Here is a 20,976-nt window from a genome sequence, read left to right as displayed (position 1 = left end):
TGTAGGGCTTAAACCTAGAGGATGGGTGGACAGGTGCAGCAAACCACCATGGCACATATATACCTATGTAACAAACCTGCACGTTCTGCACATGTATCCTGGAACATAAAGTAAAATAAAATAAAAGAATTAGCCTGGTGTGGTGGTGTGTGCCTGTAGTCTCAGCTACTTGGGAGGCTGAGGTGAGAGGACTGTTTGCACCCTGGAGGTTGAGGCTGCGGTGAGCCATGATCATGCCACTATATACTCTGGCCTGAGCAACAGAGGGAGGCCCTGTCTCAAAAAAAAAAAAAAAAAAGAAAAAAAAAGAGAAGAGAAGAGAAAAGAAAAGAAAGAAAAGAAAAAAGAAAATAAAAGAGAAAAGAAAGAAAAGAGAAAAGATAATAAAAGAGAAAAGAAAAGAAAGAAAAGAAGGCCAGGCACAGTGGCTCACACCTGTAATGCCAGCACTTTGGGAGGCCAAAGAGGGTGGATCACCTGAGGTCAGGAGTTCAAGACCAGCCTGGGCAACCTGGAGAAACCCCCATCTCTACTTAAAAATACAAAAATTAGCCAGGCGTGGTGGCACATGCATTTAATCCCAGCTATTTGGGAGGCCGAGGCAGGAGAATCTCTTGAACCTGGAAAGTGGAGGTTGCAGTGGGCTGAGATAGTGCCACTGAACTCCAGCCTGGGTGACAGAGCAAGACTCTGTCTCAAAAAAAAAAAAAAAAGTGGGCCACGTGTGGTGTCTCACGCCTGGAATTCCAGCACTTTGGGAGGCCGTTGTGGGCAGATCAGGAGGTCAGGAGATCAAGACCATCCTGGCCAACACGGTGAAACCCCATCTCTACTAACAATACAAAAAAGTTAGCCGTGCGCGGTGGCGGGCACCTGTAGTCCCAGCTACTCGGGAGGCTGAGGCAGGAGAATGGTGTGAACCCAGGAAGCAGAGCTTGCAGTGAGCCAAGATCATGCCACTGCACTCCAGCCTGGGCTACAAGAGTGAGACTCCGTCTCAAAAATAAAATATAAATAACAAAGAAAAGAAAAGAAAAAACGAAAAGGCAAGCCAATAACTGGTAACACTTTTCACACTCTTCATCTTGAACTTATCAAAAAAAAGTTTGAGTTTCTTCCCAGGTCTATTTCTCCCATGGCAAATAGAGGCTAGGAGGCTTCTCTCAATTCTGATTGACTTGCAGAGTAATTTTCTTTAAAATTGAATTCGTCGACACCTTTTTTTTCTTTTCTTTTTTCTTTTTGTGACAGAGTTTCACTCCTGTCTCCCAGGCTGGAGTGCAATGGTGTGATCTTGGCTTACCGCAACCTCCGCCTCCTGGGTTCCAGTGATTCTCCTGCCTCAGCCTCCCAAGTAGCTGGGATTACAGGTGTGGGCCACCACACCCGGCTAATTTTTGTATTTTTTGTGAAGATTGGGTTTTACCATGTTGGCCAGGCTGGTCTTGAACTCCTGACCTCAGGTGATCCACCTGCCTCGGACTTCCAAAGTGCTGGGATGACAGGCGTGTGAGCCACCACACCTGGCCAACACCATTTTTAAATGGGGATATTTCACATGGAAATCCAAATGTGTAGAATTTTTCTTTTCAAATTAGCATATTTTACTTTTTAAGGTGTACAATGTGATGTTTTTCAAATAAAATTTATCATATATGACATGATGTTTTGAAATATGTGTACTTTGTGGAATGGCTAAATCAAGCTGATTAACATGCATCACCTCACATGTATTTTTTTGTGATGCGAATGTATTCGCTCTTAAAAAAAAATGGGCAGTTTTGGCAATACATGGAAGCCATCCTCTACAGCTAAAAGGCAGAAACCATCTGTTTTTTGTTATGTTTTGTTTTTGTTTGTTTTTTTGAGACACGGTCTGTTACCCAGGGTGGAGTGCGGTGGTGACTATGGCTCACTGCAACCTCTGCCTCCTGGGTTTAAGTGATCATCCCTGCCTCGGCGTCCTAACTAGCTAGAATTATAGATGCGTGCTAACACACTCAGCTAATTTTATTTATTTATTTATTTATTTTGAGACGGAGTCTCACTCTGTCGCCCAGGCTGGAGTGCATTGGCACGATCTCAGCTCACTGCAACCTCTGCCTCCCAGGTTCAAGCAATTCTCCTGCCTCAGCCTCCCGAGTAGCTGGGACTACAGGCGCCCGCCACCACGCCTGGCTAATTTTTTTTGTAATTTTAGGAGAGATGGGGTTTCACCGTGTTAGCCAGGATGGTCTCGATCTCCTGACCTTGTGATCCGTCCGCTTCAGCTTCCCAAAGTGCTGGGATTACAGGTGTGAGCCACCACGCCCTGCACACACTTGGCTAATTAAAAAGAAAAAAAAAATTTGTAGAGACAGTCTCACCATAGTGCCCAGGCTGGTCCCCAACTCCTGGGCTCAAGCAATCCTCCCACCTTGGCCTCCCAGAGTGCTGGGATTACAGGCATGAACCACCGCGTCTGGCCAGAAACCACCTTTGGACAGGGAATGGACACTCGGGCTTTTCATATTTTGTTCCCGCACTGAGGCCCATTAAAGTAGAGTTTTTAAAAAATGAATTATTTCCTGTAAGCAAATCTTTACTGAAAGAAGAAAATGGCCAGGTGAGGTGGCTCACGTCTGTAATCCCAGAACTCTGGGAGGCCGAGGCGGGCAGGTCCCGAGGTCAGGGGATCATAGACCATCCTGGCTAAGATGGTGAAACCCAGTCTCTACTAAAAATACAAAAAAAAAGAAATTAGATGTGGTGGCAGGTGCCTGTAGTCCCAGCTACTCGGGAGGCTGAGGCAGGAGAATGGCGTGAACCCAGGAGGCAGAGCTTGTAGTGAGCCAAGATCGGGCCACTGCACTCCAGCCTGGGCGACAGAGCAAGACTCCGTCTCAAAACAAAAAAAAAAGAAAGGAAGGAAGGAAAGAAAGAAGAAAACAGAAAGATAGTCAAAGAAAGTGTAAGTTTCTTTGAGGAAGTGAGGAAACATTCAATGGTGTTTAATAATAACTACAAATTAGGTCTGTTGAAAGAGTATGTTACCCAGGCTGGAGTGCAGGGGTGTGATCACAGCATACAACAGCCTCCTCTCACCTTAGCCTCCTGAGTAGCTTGGGACTACAGGCATTCACCACCGTGCCTGCTGGCAAGTATATATCTTAAGTGAGAATTACACAATTCCTGAAGACACCTGACTTTGCCACCTCTCATTTAGTTTACCTGAACCCAGTGTTTTTGGTGAGGTTGAACAACCCTGAGTCTCCTTTGAGCTTTGAGTTGCTGTAATAAATTCTCTAGAGTAGCAGCTGTCTGCTTCCAATTTTGCCTTCGGGGGTTTTTAATTAATTGACATTTTATTTATTTATTTATTTACTTATTTTTGAGAAGGAGTCTCACTCTGTCGCCCAGGCTGAAGTGCAATGGGGCAATCTCGGCTCACTGCAACCTCCGCCTCCCAGATTCAAGCGATTCTCCTGCCTCAGGCTCCTGAGTACCTGGGACTACAGGCGCGGGCCACCACCCCTGGCTAATTTTTGTATTTTTAGTAGAGACGGGGTTTTGCCATGTCGACCAGGCCAGTTTAGAACTCCTGACCTCAGGTGATCCGCCCGCCTCGGCCACCCAAAGAGCTGGGACACCATTTTTAAATGGAGAGATTTCATATGCAGATCCAAATTTGCAGGGTTTTTGTTTTGTTTTGTTTTTCAAATTAGCACTTTTTGCGTTTTAGGGTGTACAATGTGATGTTTTTCCATGACGTTGTGGTGTGTGCAGACCTGATAAAGTCCGGAAAGAAGTAGCCAAAATTTCATGTACTCTTCACAGAACCAGCTCTCAAAGCCTTTTCTGTCTCACCAGATCATGAGAGTGGGGCGCAGGCAGCTGAGAGCCTTGCTGGGAATCACACAGGTCGTCCGTGGGAAAGCGTGTACCAAGACCTAGGCCTCTCTAGAAGGTGGGCAGAGGAGGCGTTCGGAGGGAGAGGTGGAAATGAGAACAGGAAATCTAAAGAGAGGTGGCGGACGAGAAGGGGCAAGGGACGTGCAGAGGAAGATAGAGATTGAGGGATGGTGATAGGGCAGTGTAAGCAGCAGAAGGGAAGGGCAGGAGACTGCCTCGAGGAGAAGGGGCAGCGGCAGCACGTCAGGGGCTCTTGGTGAATCTCATTCAACAAATGGCAAAATGGAGCCCAAGTGGTTTGCCCAAGGATGTCCAGCACTTGGCAAGGTGGTAACTAGAACCCGCGTCTCCTAATCGCAGTCCAGGGATCTTTCTTCGCCTGTCACAGGGACAAGGGGCCAGTGCAGCGCTAGTGCGGAGACAAGACTCCAGGCACAGAAAAGCAGACGCTGGGCCGGGGCTCCAGCACTGCAACCACGGCGGTGAACGGAAAGCTCTGCAGACGGCGGGGGCGCCATGAATCGTCGAGGATCCAGGGAGCCCAGTCCAGCCCTTCCTAGCAAGTGACTCCGAAGCGGCAATGGGACGGTGGTCGAAGCCTGCCCACAGCTTCCGCTTCGAAGGCGGCGTTGGAAATGCCGCGCCAGTATCCTTCGGCACCTCCCGAGAGATGGTCAGGCACTTTTGGAAACTTTAGGTCAGGGGCCAAAGACCAAAACGCTGGTATTTCGGAACGGCCACATCTCCTGAGAAACCTCCAAGAATATCTGAGGTTGCCGGAAAATGGTTAGAGAGCAGCCGAAATCAGCTGAATGCCATTCGGGACGCTCCGGAGTTTCTCGAGGCACATTCGGGCCCTCTCGGCTCTGCAAGACTCCACTGGAATCTTAGGTCTCGAGCAGATCGTTTCGTCGCCTAAAGGGTAGGGCGACTTGTACCGACGGTCCCTCGGCAGTTTCCGGAAGTGTTCGGGATAGGCCCGAGCGTGGCGCCCTCTGGCGGCAACCAGGGGTAGGGTGGGGGTTAGTGGGCCAGCGCGCGCAGACGCAGCTGCGCGCCGGCGGTCGTTCAGACCGGATGTGGTTGTGGCTGAGGTCAGTTCCGGGGGGTGACGGTGCGGACGGGTCAGGAGCGTAGAGGCGGCGGCAAAATGGCGGCGCCTGAGGAGCGGGATCTAACCCAGGAGCAGACAGAGAAGCTGCTGCAGTTTCAGGTAGCAGCGAGTACTCGGTGCAGCAAGTGCCTCCGCGGGATGGGGAGTGGGCCCCGAGAGGAGTTCAGAACTTTCCTCAGATTGGGCTCAGATTCTTCTTAGACCAGCAGGCCGGCCCCCTCCCCCCAGACTCCAACTGCCCTGATTCCCCCGGCCCCCAAGCCTCTGTTGGTCCCTAGCCTTCCAGCCATCGCTGCGGCCAGACCCACCTCGTCTGTGCCTCTGTGCCCTCAGCGTGTCAGCTTCCCTGGTTTCTCTTAGCGGCGTCAGTCCTCAGCCATCCTTCCCAGCCCGGTTATCGGTCGGACCCTCTCCGCCCAACGAGTCTGTATCTGCCGGAGACGCTTAATCCCCACCGCGGAGTTGGCGTTCGGGTCTCTGACAGGAAAACCTCCTGCCAGCATCCCGTGCCATTTCCACAAACATTCCCAGAAACTGGGGCCTCTTGGTTACCAGGTTTCGTGTTGGGGGTTCCGGTAGGGAAGGGGGCACCTACACACAGACCTGGTCCCCGCCCTAGAGGTGTGGGAGGACACCAAGTGAGAAAACAATGCAAGGTGATGAGTGTCATCAGTGGCTTCTGACGGGATTTATTACTTTTGGCTTATTCCTGGATTCCTGTGCTTCACTATGTTTGAGGAGGGTGGTAACTTGCAGGAATGTTATGTTAATACAGGACGTCGTATTAAGAACATTTGCCACTAATCACTTACCCTTGAGCTGGAGAACGTTGGAGGATACCACTAGGGTGGGTAACCTTGGCACTTTGTTACCAGTTTCCTTATCTCTGAAGGGACTGTCTTAAAAATGTCTACCCCCAAGCCGGCCGCGGTGGCTCACGCCTGTAATTTCTGCACTTTGGGAGGCCAAGGCGGGCAGATCACGAGGTCAGGAGTTCGAGACCAGCCTGGTCAATATGGTGAAACCCCGTCTCTACTAAAATTACAAAGATTAGCTGAGCATGGTGGTGCACGCCTGTAGTCCCAGGTACTCGGGAGGCTGAAGCAGGAGACTCGCTTGAACCCGGAAGGCGGAGGTTGCAGTGAGCCGAGATCGCACCACTGCACTCCAGCCTGGGCAGCAGTGAGAGTGAAACTCCGTCTCAAAAAAAAAAAAGAATCTACTTCCTGAGGATGTTCTGGAGATCAAATGGACATATGGATGTCAGAAGGGCCTTGTGGACTGTAAAATGCCCCCAAATAGTATTTCTGCTATTAATTTGACTTAGGATAGACCTAACGTTATTGATACACTTATTTCCTTATATAAAATGTGTAAATATTCATTTATTCAGCTATATTTATGAAGAACCTTAGTGCTTAGCGCTGCTAGGTGGAATCCCACTTACTATTTCAGATGTAAGTACTTTGTAAACTTAGCGTACATAACCTCATTTAATACAACAACCCTATGAGGTTCATACTGTTACAGTCACTGATTTACAGATGAAGGGTATCAGGACCAAGAAATAAAATGCTTAGGTTACACAGCTAGAAAGTGATGGTGTCAGATTTAAAGCTATGTCCATCTTCCAGAACCCGTCCCAGGCTTCTGACTTCTGTCTTGTACAACTTATCTGTCAGTGTACAGTTGAGTGTGGAATGCAGATGCTGAGATAATAAATATTTTTTTGGCGAGTTCTCACTTTTCTGCAATTTCCTTGAATAGACTTCACTATAATAAATTTTGAAGTGGTTATTTTTTCCCCTCTTAAATTGAGCAGTGGGTTGGAAGTGTATAAATGGAAAAATGCTGTCGTAGATGTAATTGATATTTGATTGGAATTTTTGGTAGAGAAATTGAATTGATGACCCAGCAAATTATAATTAAAAAATGAGAAAACAGCAGACAACCAGCTTACACTTCCATTACACTTCCAGGTAGACCACCAGTTTCAGAGTGTTATTTAACTTTGGCAGACCATTTTACCCCCTAGAACTCTTCAGGGGTAAGCTAACATGTTGTTTAAGTGCAATGAAGCAATGTGAGTTATGGTATCTTTAGTCTCATACTGGAAGAGCATGAATATGAATATATGATAGCATTTCTGAAGTAAAGTGCATAGGAACTTCATCTTATCTTCTGTGGAGATTTTTTTTTTTTTTTTTTGAAATGGAGTTTTGCTCTTGTTGCCCAGGCTGGAGTGCAGTGGCGCGATCTCGGCTCACTTCAACCCCCGCCTTCCAGTTTCAAGCCATTCTCCCACCTCAGCCTCCTGAATAGCTGGGACTACAGGCATGCGCCACCACACCCAGCTAACTTTTTGTATTTTTAGTAGAGACGGGGTTTCACTATGTTGGCCAGGATGGTCTCGATTTCTTGACCTCATGATCCACCCGCCTTGGCTGAGATTACAGGCGTGAGCCACTGCGCCCAGCCAGAACTGTGGAGATCTTTATTAGAAGAGAGGTGGGTAGCAGGTTTGAGCTGTATTAAGATTGCCTTATGAAACTGGATTTATTGAGGGAAATGCATCTTTCTTTTTTCCATTCTATAAGCAATCGCTGGATCAGATTCATTATCCACATTGCCATTAAACAAACATTTGTTGAAACTCACTAGATGCCAAGCATTATACCAAGCATCAGTTGATGTACATTAACTCTTTTTTTAAGAAAAATATTTTAGGCTGTGCACGGTGGCTCACGCCTGTAATCCCAGCACTTTGGGAGGCTGAGGCGGGTGGATCACCTGAGGTCAGGAGTTCGAGACCAGCCTGGCCAACATGACAAAACCCCGTCTCTACTGAAAATACAGAAATTAGCCACGCATAGTGGCACATGCCTGTAATCCCAGCTACTAGGGGGACTGAGGCAGGAGAATTGCTTGAACCTGGGAGGCGGAGGTTGCAGTGAGCCGAGATCGTGCCACACTGCACTCCAGCCTGGGCAACAGAGCGGACTCTGTCTCAAAAAAGAAAAAAAAAAACTTTAAAAGTAGAGATGGGGGTCTTGCTATGTTGTCCAGGATGGTCTCGAACTCCTGCCTCAGCCTCTCACAGTGTTGAGATTACAGGTGTGAGCCACCACACTTGGCCCCTTAACTCTTTTAAACCTTTTAATATAACAGTGTAAAGGGTTAATCTTGTTCATTTTAATAATGAAGAAACAGGTTCTGAGAGTTCAAATAGCTTGCACAAGTAGTAAGTGGTAGAGATTTAGAAATTTGTATCCACAACCATCTTGTGTGTAACTTAATGGAGAAGTCAAGTACACACATGAATAATGGGTATATGATACACACACACACACACACACACTTCAGCCCAGGCTGAAGTGCAGTGGCGTGATCATAGTTCATTGCGACCTCAAACTCCTGGACTCAAGTGAATCCTCCCACCTCAGCCTCCTAAGTGGCTAGGACTAGAAGTGCCCAGCTAATTTTTGTTTGTTTGTTTTTGAGACAGAGTCTTGCTGTTGCCCAGGCTGGGGTGCAGTGGCACGATCTCGACTCACTGCAGCCTCCGCCTCCCGGCTTCAAGCTATTCTCCTGCCTCAGCCTCCTGAGTAGCTGGGATTACAGGCGCCTGCCACCATGCCTGGCTGATTTTTGTATTTTTAGTAGAGATGATGTTTCCCTGTGTTGGCCAGGCTGGTCTTGGACTCCTGACCTCAGATGACCCACCTGCCTCGGCCTCCCAAAGTGCTGGGATATTACAGGCATGAGCCACCACTCCCAGGCCCTGGCTAATTTTTTCTTCTATTTTTTTTTTTTAATTTTTTAGACAGGGGCTAGCTCTGTTGCCTAGGCTGGAGGGCAGTGGCATGATCATGGCAGTGATGAACTGAAGGCTCAAGCAGATCCTTCCATCTCAGCCTCTTGAATAGCTGGAACTGCAGGGTTGTGCTACCACGCCTGGCTAAAGTTTTCTATGTGTGTAGAATCGAGGTCTCCCTATGTTGCCCAGGCTGGTCTCGAACTCCTGTGCTCAAGCAGTCCTCCTGCCTCAGCCTCTCAAAGTGCAGGCATGAACCACTGTGCCTGGCCATAATGTGGTATTTAAAGAGTGCTGTGGAGCTTAGGGAAGACCAAGAGTGTTCATGAGGGGAGAAAGATAGTTCAGCAGTTAACATTTTTTTGTTGTTGTTTTTGAGATGGAGTCTCGCTCTGTTGCCCAAGCTGGAGTGCAGTGGTGCGATCTCAGCTCACTGCAGCCTCTGCCCCCCAGGTTCCAGTGATTCTCCTGCCTCAGCCTCCCAGGTAGCTGAGATTACAGGCATGCACCACACGCCAGCTAATTTTTGTATTTTTATTTATTTTCTTTTTTTTTTTTTTGAGATGGAGTCTCACTCTGTCGCCCAGGCTGGAGTGCAGTGGCACAATCTTGGCTCACTGCAAGCTCCGCCTCCCGGGTTCACGCCATTCTTCTGCCTCAGCCTCCCGAGTAGCTGGGACTGCAGGCGATGCCACCACGCCCGGCTAATTTTTTGTATTTTTAGTAGAAACGGAGTTTCACTGAGTTAGCCAGGATGGTCTCGATCTCCTGACCTTGTGATCTGCCCGCCTCGGCCTTCCAAAGTGCTGGGATTACAGGCGTGAGCCACCGCGCCCAGCCAATTTTTGTATTTTTAGTAGAGATGGGGTTTCACCATGTTGGCCAGGCTGGTCTAGAACTCCTGACCTCAGGTGATCCGCCTGCCTCGGCCTCCCAAAGTGCCAGGATTACAGGCGCGAGCCACAGAACCCAGCCAGCAGGTAACATTTATTAAGTATCTACTATGCCTTAGGCGTAGTGTTAAAGTATAATTATTATGTTTAATCCTTGCAGCAGTTTTTAAAGTACCATAGGTGGTATGCATAAGGAAACAAATCTATCGATGTATTTGCTCAAGGTGATTAAGCTACTAGGTAGTGGAATTCTAGTGGGTCTACATCTGTACTTGAAGGCTGAGCTCTTACCAATATACCTTGCTACTTTGGAAGAGGAATAGAATTTCAACAGGTGTTGGGCAGAATATTCAAAGCTGAAGAAATAGCTTGCACAAGGTAGGGAGATGGGAAAATGAAGTGTCTGTGGTTATGAACTGAAGAGTATTGGAAGCGGACAGTAAGACTAGAAAGGTAAATTAAAGTCAGATTTTGGAGGCTTTTCAAAGCTGGCTTCCAGCTTTGAAATGGTTTAAACTTTAATCTGTAGACAAGGGGAGCCATCAAAGGATTTTTCAACTAGGGAGTGGCACTAGGTTTCAGGTTTGCTTCACTAACAGTATGGAGTATGTGTTTGGAATCTCCACAGGGGTTAGGACAGAACAGGATGACACGTTAGGAGTTGGTTCTCAATATGTTTTTTCATTTGGTATATTGAAATTAGGGAAAGTAAAATATTTTGGAAATCTCAGGTTTCCTGTGTTTCACTTTTTGTGACATGACTTGGTTAGAACTCCCCAAGGCATTTTATTTAATATCATGTTTCTCAGCGTATTTGATGTCTTCTAGGATTCTTCTATAGTTCTCCACTTCTGTTTGTTTTGGAATCAGTTGAATATGAGTAACTATTGCAGACAATTGTTTTAAGCCATTTCAAATGGGAAAGAATAAAGACATAGGTTTTAAGGAGAGCTAATGCAGGTATATGAAAGGTTACTTTTATTGGCGTTCATTTCTCCAAATTTCCAAATATAGCAGACTCTCCTAGTGCCTTGGTTCACTGCCTCTAGATTGCTGTTGGAACAGTTGGAGAAGGATGACATGGACAGAGAGAAGCGGGAACTAAAGGAGTTATGCAGGCCAATAGAGGAAGAAATGATCCCTTTTCTGCTTGCACAGGAGGAAGAAATGTATGACCCTCATCCTTTTAAATGATAGTCTGAACGCTGGGCTGTAGAATCAAATTTGTAACTCATTTTGAAAATCTTTCTTTTGGCTTCACCTGATTATTACCTAAAGGGAAAAAAACACATGGTGCTGTTCATGTATTGAAAACAGAACATACGATGGTCCAGTTGAGGTTTTTTTGCCAGAGAATTTGGCACTGTTGAGAAAACAAGAGCTTTGAAAATCCAGGCAAATATGACTTAGCTTTTCAACAGCTTCTGGTGAATTCTGCGATCTTAAACAGGTTCTTGCTTCTCTGAACCTCTTTCATTTTCTATAAAATGGAGATACTGGCTGGGCGCAGTGGCTCATGCCTGTAATCCCAGCACTTTGGGAGGTCAAGGCCGGCGGATCATGAAGTCAGGAGTTTGAGACCAGCCTGGACAACATTGTGAAACCCCATTTCTACTAAAAATACAAAAAAATTATCTGGGCATGGTGGCAAGCGCCTGTAATCCCAGCTACTTAGGAGGCTGAGGCAGGAGAATTGCTTGAACCTGGTTGAACCTGGTAGGCGGAGGTTGCAGTGATCCAAGACCACGCCATTGCACTCCAGCCTGGGCAAGAGCAAGACTCCATCTTAAAAAAAAAAAAAAAGGTTGGAGATACTATTATCTCGTTTACAGCATTCTTTTTATTTTTTACTTTAAAAAATCTAGTAGGCTGGGGACCTGTAATCCCAGCACTTTGGGAGGCCGAGGCAGGCAGATCACTTGAGGCCAGGAGTTCAAGACCAGCCTGACTGTCTCTACTAAAAATATAAAAATTAGCCAGACATATTGGCATGCACTTGTGATCCCAGCTACTCGGGAGGCTGAGGCAGGAGAATCACTTGAACTCTGGAGGCAGAGGTTGCAGTGAGCCGAGATCATGACACTGCACTCCAGCCTGGGCGACAGAGTGCGAATCTCAAATAAATAAAAATAAAATATCAAAATAAATAAAAACAAAAATACAAAAGAAGTTAGTCAGGTGTGGTGGCACAGGCCTGTAATCCCATCTACTCAGGAGGCTGAGGCATGGGAATCACTTGAACTCAGGAGGTGGAGGTACCAGTGAGCCAAGATCACACCACTGCACTGTAGCCTGGGCAACAGAGCCAGATTCTGTCTAAAAAAAAATCTAGTAATATATGCTTGTTGCAAGTTAGCAACATACAATTGTATTTTAAAAAGTAATCAAATCTTATTTTATTTCCCTATTCTAGTTCCAGGTTTGTTTGTGTATTTTTCTCTTCTACATATACAGATCTACAAACGCTTAAAGTGGAAGCTTTCTTAACCTTAACCTTCACTTGACTGATTAATTGGAACAGATATCCTCCTTTCCCTAAACTCTGTTCTGTAATATGTTCAAGCGTTTCTGCAAACTTTACTCTGTAATAACGGTCAAGTGTCCAGTTGTACTCCTGACAAGTGGCAGTTATGTTTGCTCCCAAACTACTGTGTGCTGGTTATGTTTGTCATGTGCATTTAATTAAACACTACGTAAATCTATAAAATACCAGTGCAAAAGGAGTTTTCATTGATATGAAACCAAAATTAAAAGCTGGCTCTGTCCGGGAAATTGCTAAAAAAAAAAAAAAAAAAAAAAAAAAATTGCTGTTCAGTTAGGTGTGGGCAAGTTAACTGTAAATGACTTTAGGAAAAATCATTGAGATGCAAGATTGTGCACTTACTGCTTGGCAAGTGTTCAGGGTTGCACTCCACTTAAAGAAATCAAATCAGTATGGGTTATGCTAAAAAGATCCCAGCCTGGGCAACATGGTGAAATCTCATCTCTGCTAAAACTACAACAAAAAAATTAGCTGGACTTAGTGGCGCATGCCTGTGGGCCTGTGATCCCAGCTATTGGGAGACTGAGGTGGGAGCATCACCTTAGCCCAGGAGGTGGAAGCTGCAGTGGGCCATGATTGCACCACACTGCACTCCAGCCTGGGTGACAGAGTGAGACCCTGTCTCAAAAAAAAAAAAAAAAAAAAAAAAGTAAAAAGTAGCTGGGCACAGTGGTGCACTCCTGTAATCCCAGCTCTTTGGGAGGCCGAGGTGGTCAGATCACCTGAGGCCAGGAGTTTGAGACCAGCCTAGCCAACATGGTGAAACCCCATCTCTACTAAAATACAGAAATTAGCCGGACTTTGTGGCGAGTGCCTGTAATTCCAGATACTCAGGAGGCTGAGGCAGGAGAATCGCTTGAACCTGGGAGGCAGAGGTTGCAGTGAGCCGAGGTCGCACCAGTGCCCTCTAGCCTGGGTGACCGAGCGAGACTCCCTCTCAAAAAACTAAAAAACTAAAAAAGATCCAAGGAGTGCCAGTGGATCCATTCCCTAAAGAAAAGGATAGGTTTTTCTCAAAAGGTTGTTGTGTTACTGTGAGTTCTTTATGTTAAAATGAAATGTTGACATACTGTGTAGAATATTTTTATTACTCACTTTGACTTCAGTTAATTGATTAGTTATGGGTCCCATTCTCGCTGGGTAAGAGAACTTCTGTCTTTGTCTTACAGAGATATGATTATATTATCCTTAACTGCATAGCATAGGTAAGTAGTCATGAAGACTGACTGGATTTGTTTGTTTGAGACGTAGTTTTGCTCTTGTTGCCCAGGCTGGAGTGCAGTGGTGTGATCTCAGCTCATTGCAACCTCCACCTCCTGGGTTCAAGCAATTCTCCTGCCTCAGCCTCCCAAGTAGCTGGGATTACAGGTGTGTGCCACCATGCCCGGCTAATTTTTGTACCTTTAGTAGAGCTGGGGTGTTCACATGCTGGCCAGGCTCGTCTTAAATTGCTAACCTGAGGTGAGCTGCCCACCTCAGCCTCTCAAAGTGCTGGGATTACAGGCGTGAGCCACAGTGCCCAGCCCAAAAAATATTTTTAAAACTTAAAATGAACAACTCCATTAAAAGGTAGGCAAAAGATCAGAATAGACAGCTCACCAAAGAAGATACACAGATGGCATGTAAGCATATGAGAAGATGCTCAAATCTTTTTTTTAAAATAATTTTATGATTTATTTATTTTTTTATTTTTATTTAATTTTTATTATACTTTAAGTTCTAGGGTACATGTGCACAACGTGCAGGTTTGTTACCTATGTATACATGTGCCGTGTTGGTGTGCTGCACCCATCAATTCGTTAGCACCCATCAGCTTGTCATTTATATTAGTTATAACTCCCAATGCTCAAATCTTTAAGGATTTGAGGTCCTTAAGGAACTGCAAATTAAAACAACAGTGAAACAGGATCCCTCCTGAGCTCAAGCAATCCGGCCACCTTGGCCTCCCAAAGTGCTTGAATTACAGGTGTGAGCCTCTGTGCCCAGCCTCAGCTGGAATTTCTGTTCCATTGGTCTTTTCCTATATGTGCCAATATTGTACTTAATTATAGAGGCTTATGATATATTTTGATCTGGAGGAACACCCCTGCCTCCCCTCCCCTTCCCTTCCCTTTTTGACAGACTATCTGTCGCATTGTGCAGTCTTGGCTCACTGCAGCCTCCGCCTGCTGGGCTCAAGCCATCCTACCATCTCCCGCTCTTAGGTAGTTGGGACCACAGGCACATGCCACCATGCCCAGCTAATTTTTGTATTTTTAGTAGAGATGGGGTTTCGCCATGTTGGCCAGGCTGGTATTGAACTCCTGACCTTAAGTGATCCACCTGCCTTGGCCTTACAAAGTACTGGGATTATAGGCATGAATCACCACATTCGACCTCAGAATAATATTTTTTTTTTTTTTTTTTTTTGAGACGGAGTCTCACTCTCTTGCCCAGGCTGGAGTGCAGTGGCATGATCTCGGCTCACTGCAACCTCTGCCTCCCAAGTTCAAACAATTGTTCTGCCTCAGCTTCCCGAGTAGCTGGGACTACAGGCGTGTGCCACCATGACCGACTAATTTTTGTATTTTTTTGATAGAGACGGAGTTTCACCACATTGGCCAGGCTGGTCTTGAACTCCTGACCTCCCTCCTCCGCCCACCTCGGCCTCCCAAAGTGCTGGGATTACAGGCGTGAGCCACCGTGCCCGGCCCAGAACAGTATTTCTAACAAAAATAATTGGAGTGGCATTGATTAGAGCAGCATAAAATTTTTCTGTGTACCTCATGGTCTGACTTCACTGTCAAACCTTACATTTTTACCCTATTTCTATTCCAGTGATATTTTTTGATTTCCCTAACATATTATTCCTTCTCATGCCTCCATACTTGCTCTTCCCTTGTCCTGAAATTTCTCTTTCCACTAGTTTTCAGCTTAGAACCTTGAAATCTTCCTTGATAAGTTCCCTGAAGGACTTAAGGATTTGTTTGCTGGTGTGTAGTAATTGTCATAATAATAAAATTATTTACATGTCTTTTAACTCCACACAGTTTGGGGGGTTCAAACTGATTTATTTGTTTGGTGCTTGCTGCATGATAGATGCTCGATTAATATTTGTTCAATGAATAATTCACCAGAAATCTCAATCCCAAAGAGTTTTTTGTTGTATTCTTTTTTTTTTTTTTCTTTTGAACTACAGGCCCACGCCACCACACCAAGCTAACATGGTCTCCTTAAGTTGTCCAGGCTGGTCTCAAACTCCTGGACCCAAACGATCTGCCTGCCTCAGCCTCTTTTTTATTATTTTTTTTGTTTTTTGAGCGTTGAAAGTTAACCATATTCTCATCTTTGCAGCAGTGTAGGGGAAAGAGGTCCATATTAGGAACTTAGCAATTTGATGTCTCTGACAGTTATTTTATCCTTGTAGGCCTCAGTTTCTGTATCTACAAAATGACATAGATATTTGTGTGGGTGTGGGTGTGGTTGGTTTGTTTTTTCTTTCAACTTTCATTTTAGCTAAAGGGGTAAGTGTGCAGGTTTGATACATGAGTAATGATTTGTTGCTGGGATTTGTTGTATGAATGATCCCATCACCCAGATTGTAAGCGTAGTATCCAACACTTAGTTTAATTTTTCAACACTTGCCCCCCTCCCACTCTACCCCATCTAGTAGTCCTCAGTGTCTGTTGTTCTCATCTTTGTGTCTACGTGTACTCACTGTGTTTAGCTCCCACTTATAAGTAAGAATGTGGTATTTGGTTTTTTGGTCCTGCATTAATTTACGGTGACAGCCTCCAGCTACATCCATATTGCTGTGAAGGATGTGATTTTATTCTTTTTTATGAGTGCATGGTATTCTATAGTGTATATGTACCACAATGTACCACATTTTCTTTCTTTTTTTTTTTGAGACGGAGTCTCACTCTGTCGCCCAGGATGGAGTGCAGTGGCGCCATCTCGGCTCACTGCAGGCTCCGCCTCCCGGGTTCACGCCATTCTCCTGCCTCGGCCTCCCGAGTAGCTGAGACTACAGACACCCGCCACCACGCCCAGCTGATTTTTTTGTATTTTCAGTAGAGACGGGGTTTCACTGCGTTAGGCAGGATGGTCTCAATCTCCTGACCTTGTGATCTGCCCACCTTGGCCTCCCAAAGTGCTGGGATTACAGGCGTGAGCCACTGCGCCCAGCCATGTACCACATTTTCTTTATTCAGATCACTGTTGATGGGCATCTAGGTTGATTCCATGTCTTTGCTATCATGAATAATGCTGTGATCAACATATGAGTGTGTGTCTTTTTGGTAGAACGAGTTATTTTCCTTTGGGTGTATACCCATTAATGGGATTGCTGGGTCAAATGATAGTTCTGTTTTTTTAAGTTATTTGAGAAATCCCCAGACTGCTTTCCGCAGTGGCTGAACTAATTTATATTCCCACCAATATTGTATAAGCATTCCTTTTTCTCTGTGGCCTTGCCAATATCTAGTTATTTTTTGACTTTTTAGTAGTAGCCATTCCGACTGGTACAAAATGGTAACTCCTTGTGATTTTGATTTACATTTCTCTAATGATCGGTGATGTTGACTATTTTTGGCCGTGAGTGTGTATGTGTGTGTGTGTGTGTGTGTGTGTGTGTGTGTATATATATATATTTTTTTTTTTTTTCCTTAGGGTCTCACTTCGTTGCTGGGACTGGAGTGTAGTGGCATGATCTCAGCTCACTGCAGCCTCCACCTCCCAGGTTCAAGAGATTCTCCTACCTCAGCCTCCCGAGTAGCTGGCACTACAGGCACGTGCCACCATGCCCAGCTAACTTTTGTATTTTTTGGTAGAGATGGGGTTTCACCTGTTGGCCAGGCTGATCTCGAACTCCTGGCCTCAAGTGACCCACTCACCTTGGCCTCCCAAAATTATGGGATTACAGGCACGAGCCACCACTCCCGGCCCTGTATATGTCTTCTTTTGAGAAGTGTCTGAGATGGGTGTGGTGGCTCACACCTGTAATCCCAGCACTTTGGGAGGCTTAGGCAGTGGATCACTTGAGCTTAGGAGTTTAAGACCAGCCTGGGCAACATGGCAAGACCCCAACTGTACCAAAAATCCAAAAAATTCATCAGGCATGGTGATGTGGGCCTGTTGTCCCAGCTACTTGGGAGGCTGAGGTGGGAGGATCACTTGAACCTGGGAGATGGAGGTTGCAATGAGCCAAGCAAGATGGTGCCACTGCACTCCAACCTGGGTGACAGAGTGAGACCCTTGTCTCAAAGAAAAAAAAAAAAAAGAAGTGTCTGTTCATGTACTTTGTACCCACCTCCCTTTTTTTTTTGAGACAATGTTTTACTCCGTCACCTAGGCTGGAGTGCAGTGTTGCCATCTTGGCTCACTGCAACCTCTGCCTCCCAGGTTCAAGCGATGTCTCTTGCCTCAGCTTCCTGAGTAGCTGGGATTACAGGCGCACACCACCACACCAAGCTAATTTTTGTATTTTTAGTAGAGACAGGGTTTCACTGTGTTGTTCAGGCTAGTCTCAAACTCCTGACCTCAAGCAGTTCACCCACCTCAGCCTCCCAAGGTGCTGGGATTACATGTGTGAGCCACTGTGCCCAGCTTTTTGTTTTTGTTTTGTTTTTGTTTTTGTTTTTCGAGACAGATTCTTGCTCTGTCTCCCAAGCTAAAGTACAGTAGCGTGATGATAGCTCACTGTGGCCTCAGAGTCCTGCTCAAGTGGTCCTCCCACTTCAGCCTCCAGAGGAGCTGGGCCTACAAGTGTACACCACCACACTGGGCTAATTTTTAAATGTTTTTTAGAGATGTTGCCTAGCCTGGTCTTGAACTTCTGATTTCAAGCAATCCTCCCACCTTGGCCTCCCCAAGTGATGGGATTACTAGTATGAGCCACTCTGCCTGGCTTTTGCCCATTTTTTTTAAATGGGGTTATTATTATTATTATTATTTGCTCATTGAATTGTTTAAGTTTCTCATATATTCCGGATATTAGGCCTTTGTCAGATTCATAGTTTGCAAAGATTTTCTCCCATTTTGTCTGTTTACTCTGTTGATAGTTTCTTTTGCTGTGTAGAAGCTCTTTAGTTTAATTAGGTCCCACATTTCAATTTTTGTTTTTGTTGCAAATGTTTTTGGGGACTTAGTCATAAATTCTTTGCCAAGACTGATGTCCAGAATGATACTACTAGGTTTTCTTCTAGGATTTTTATAGTTTTAGGTCTTACATTTAATGACTAATATTTTTAAACTTTACAGGGCTGTTATAAGAAAGGATCAGAAAGGCTAGGTGCAGTGGCTCACGCCTGTAATCCCAGCACTTTATGAGACAGAGGTGGGAGGATCACCCGAGGTCAGGAGTTCGAGACTAGCCTGGCCAACGTGGTGAAACCCCATCCCTACTAAAAATACAAAATTAGCCGGGCGTGGTGGCAGGCGCTTGTAGTACCAGCTACTCGGGAGGCTGAGGCAGGAGAATCACTTGAACCCAAAAGACAGAGGTTGCAGTGATCTGAGATCACACCATTGCACTCCAGCCTGGGTGACAGAGTGAGATTCTGTTCTCCAAACAAAACAAGAAAAAAGAGTGGATCAGAAAACACATACTATAGTGCTTGGTTAATAGATGTTTAATAGGCTGGGCGCCGTGGCTCACACCTGTAATTGCAGCACTTTGGGAGGCCGAGTCAGGTGGGTCATAAAGTCAAGAGATTGAGACCATCCTGGCCAACATGGTGAAACCCCATCTCTACTAAAAATAAAAAAATTACCTGAGTGTGGTGGCGCATGTCTGTAGTCTCAGCTACTCAGGAGACTGAGGCAGGAGAATCGCTTGAACCTGGGAGGCGGAGGTTGCAGTGAGCCGAGATCGCGCCACTGTACTCCAGCCTAACGACAGAGCAAGACTCTGTCTCAAAAAAATAAAATGCAATAGATGTTTAATAAGTAGTTGAATCTAAATCCTAGAGCATCCTCTCATGTCAAGTTTTAAGATTGAAAAGTGATAAATTTTTAACATTTTGTGACTTGACATTAAATTTTGCTAATGTATATACCCTTATGCATGTGAAATTCTAGGGGTGTGATTTCAAGCTATTTTGAAACATAATGGCAGATTTTGTCAGCCTAGAAGGGGTGAGGGATGGACAGGGAACAGGGAAGGTCAAATTATTAGATTATTTTTGGAGGACCAATAAAGTTTGTTTCTCTAGAGTGTTTTTGAAGTGAAATACCTTCATTTCTCTCAAAACAACTTTTCTGCTTGAATCTGAGCGGTAAACTCACATTTAGGAAAGATTGAATATAGCCAGCATACTTCTTGATTCTGTTTGTTTTAGTGGAATTAAGTTTGTTAAGTGAAAGATCAATACTAGAATAGGAATTAATGGGGGCCAGGCCTGGTGGCTCATGCCTGTAATCCCAGCACTTTGAGAGGCTGAGGCGGGTGGATCACCTGAGGTCAGGAATTTGAGACCCGCCTGGCCAACATGGTGAAACCACATCTCTACTAAGAATACAAAAAAAATTAGCCAGACCTGGTGGCACACTCCTGTAATTGGAAGGGCGAGGCAGGAGAATCGCTTGACCTGGGAGGCGGAGGTTGCAGTGAGCCAAGAGGGTATCATCACTGCACTCCAGCCTGGGCAACAGAGTGAGACTCCATCTCAAAAAAAAAAAAAAAAAAGGAATTAATGAAAGATAATTTATTTGGTTCCCCCAAAATCTAATTGTATTACTTCAGAACCTTTTAAGCTAGTTCAGACTCATCTCATCTCACGATGCTTTTTACAAATGTCTCCTTAATGTGTCCTTTGTGTTTCTTTTTTTTCCTCACTCAGATACTGGAAGACCTCCTGTTTCTCAATAGTAATAGTAGCTAACCTGTTTTAATCTGCACAACCCAAGGGACTGAGCACTATTTTTATTTACATTTTACCAATGAGGAAGCTAAACCTAAGAAAGATGCCTAAGGTTACCAAGCTAGTGCGTGGTAGAATTAGAATAAAGGGTTATTGCTTGTGTGTTTTTTGTTTTTTGTTTTACTTTTTCTTTTTCTTTTTTTTTCCTTGAGACAGAGTCTTGCTCTGTTTCCTAGGCTAGAGTGCAGTGACTTGATCTTGGCTCACTGTAACCTCCGCCTCCTGGGTTCAAGTGATTCTCCTGCCTCAGCCTCCCGAGTAGCTGGGATTACAGGTGCTCACCACCACACCTGGCTAATTTTTGTAGTTTTAGTAGAGATGGGGTTTCACCATGTTGGCCAGGCTGGTCTCGAACTCCTGACCTCAAGTGATCTGCCTGCCTCAGCCTCCCATAGTGCTGGGATTACAGGCATGAGCCACTGCACCTGGCCTTAAATTTTTCTATTGCTGCTGCACAAATTAAAATTGCTTGTGTCTCTAACTTTCCAACAAAGCTCAGCCACTTCTTCCACTTACTCTTTTTTTTTTCTTTTCCTTTTTTTTGTAGAGACAGGGTCTCATCATGTTTCCCAGGCTGGGCGCGAACCCCTGTCCTTTTTTTTTTTTTTTTTTTTTTTTGAGGCGGAGTCTCGCTCTGTCGCCCGGACTGGAGTGCAGTGGCCGGATCTCAGCTCACTGCAAGCTCTGCCTCCCGGGTTTATGCCATTCTCCTGCCTCAGCCTCCGGAGTAGCTGGGACTACAGGCGCCCGCCACGTCGCCCGGCTAGTTTTTTTTTTTTGTATTTTTAGTAGAGACGGGGTTTCACCGTGTTAGCCACTAT

At 45.4% G+C, this 20,976-nt stretch overlaps 1 protein-coding gene across 1 annotated transcript in view; it reads left to right on the top strand.

Annotated features, from left to right (window-relative positions):
* The first annotated feature begins 4,939 nt into the window (after positions 1-4,939).
* FAF2 (Fas associated factor family member 2) overlaps positions 4,940-20,976 on the top strand; it is a 58,768-nt gene continuing 42,731 nt past the window's right edge. The window contains exon 1 of the mRNA XM_023185103.1: positions 4,940-5,104. Within this exon, the coding sequence (XP_023040871.1) occupies positions 5,042-5,104 (63 nt within the window). The 5' untranslated portion in view covers positions 4,940-5,041. The remainder of the gene's footprint in view (positions 5,105-20,976) is intronic.

The sequence above is a fragment of the Piliocolobus tephrosceles genome, chromosome 4 (assembly GCF_002776525.5).
Source record: "Piliocolobus tephrosceles isolate RC106 chromosome 4, ASM277652v3, whole genome shotgun sequence".
In the NCBI taxonomy this organism is placed as follows: domain Eukaryota; kingdom Metazoa; phylum Chordata; class Mammalia; order Primates; family Cercopithecidae; genus Piliocolobus; species Piliocolobus tephrosceles.
The sequence above is the reverse complement of the archived record's forward strand: the minus strand, read 5'-3'. Positions and strand labels throughout refer to the sequence as shown.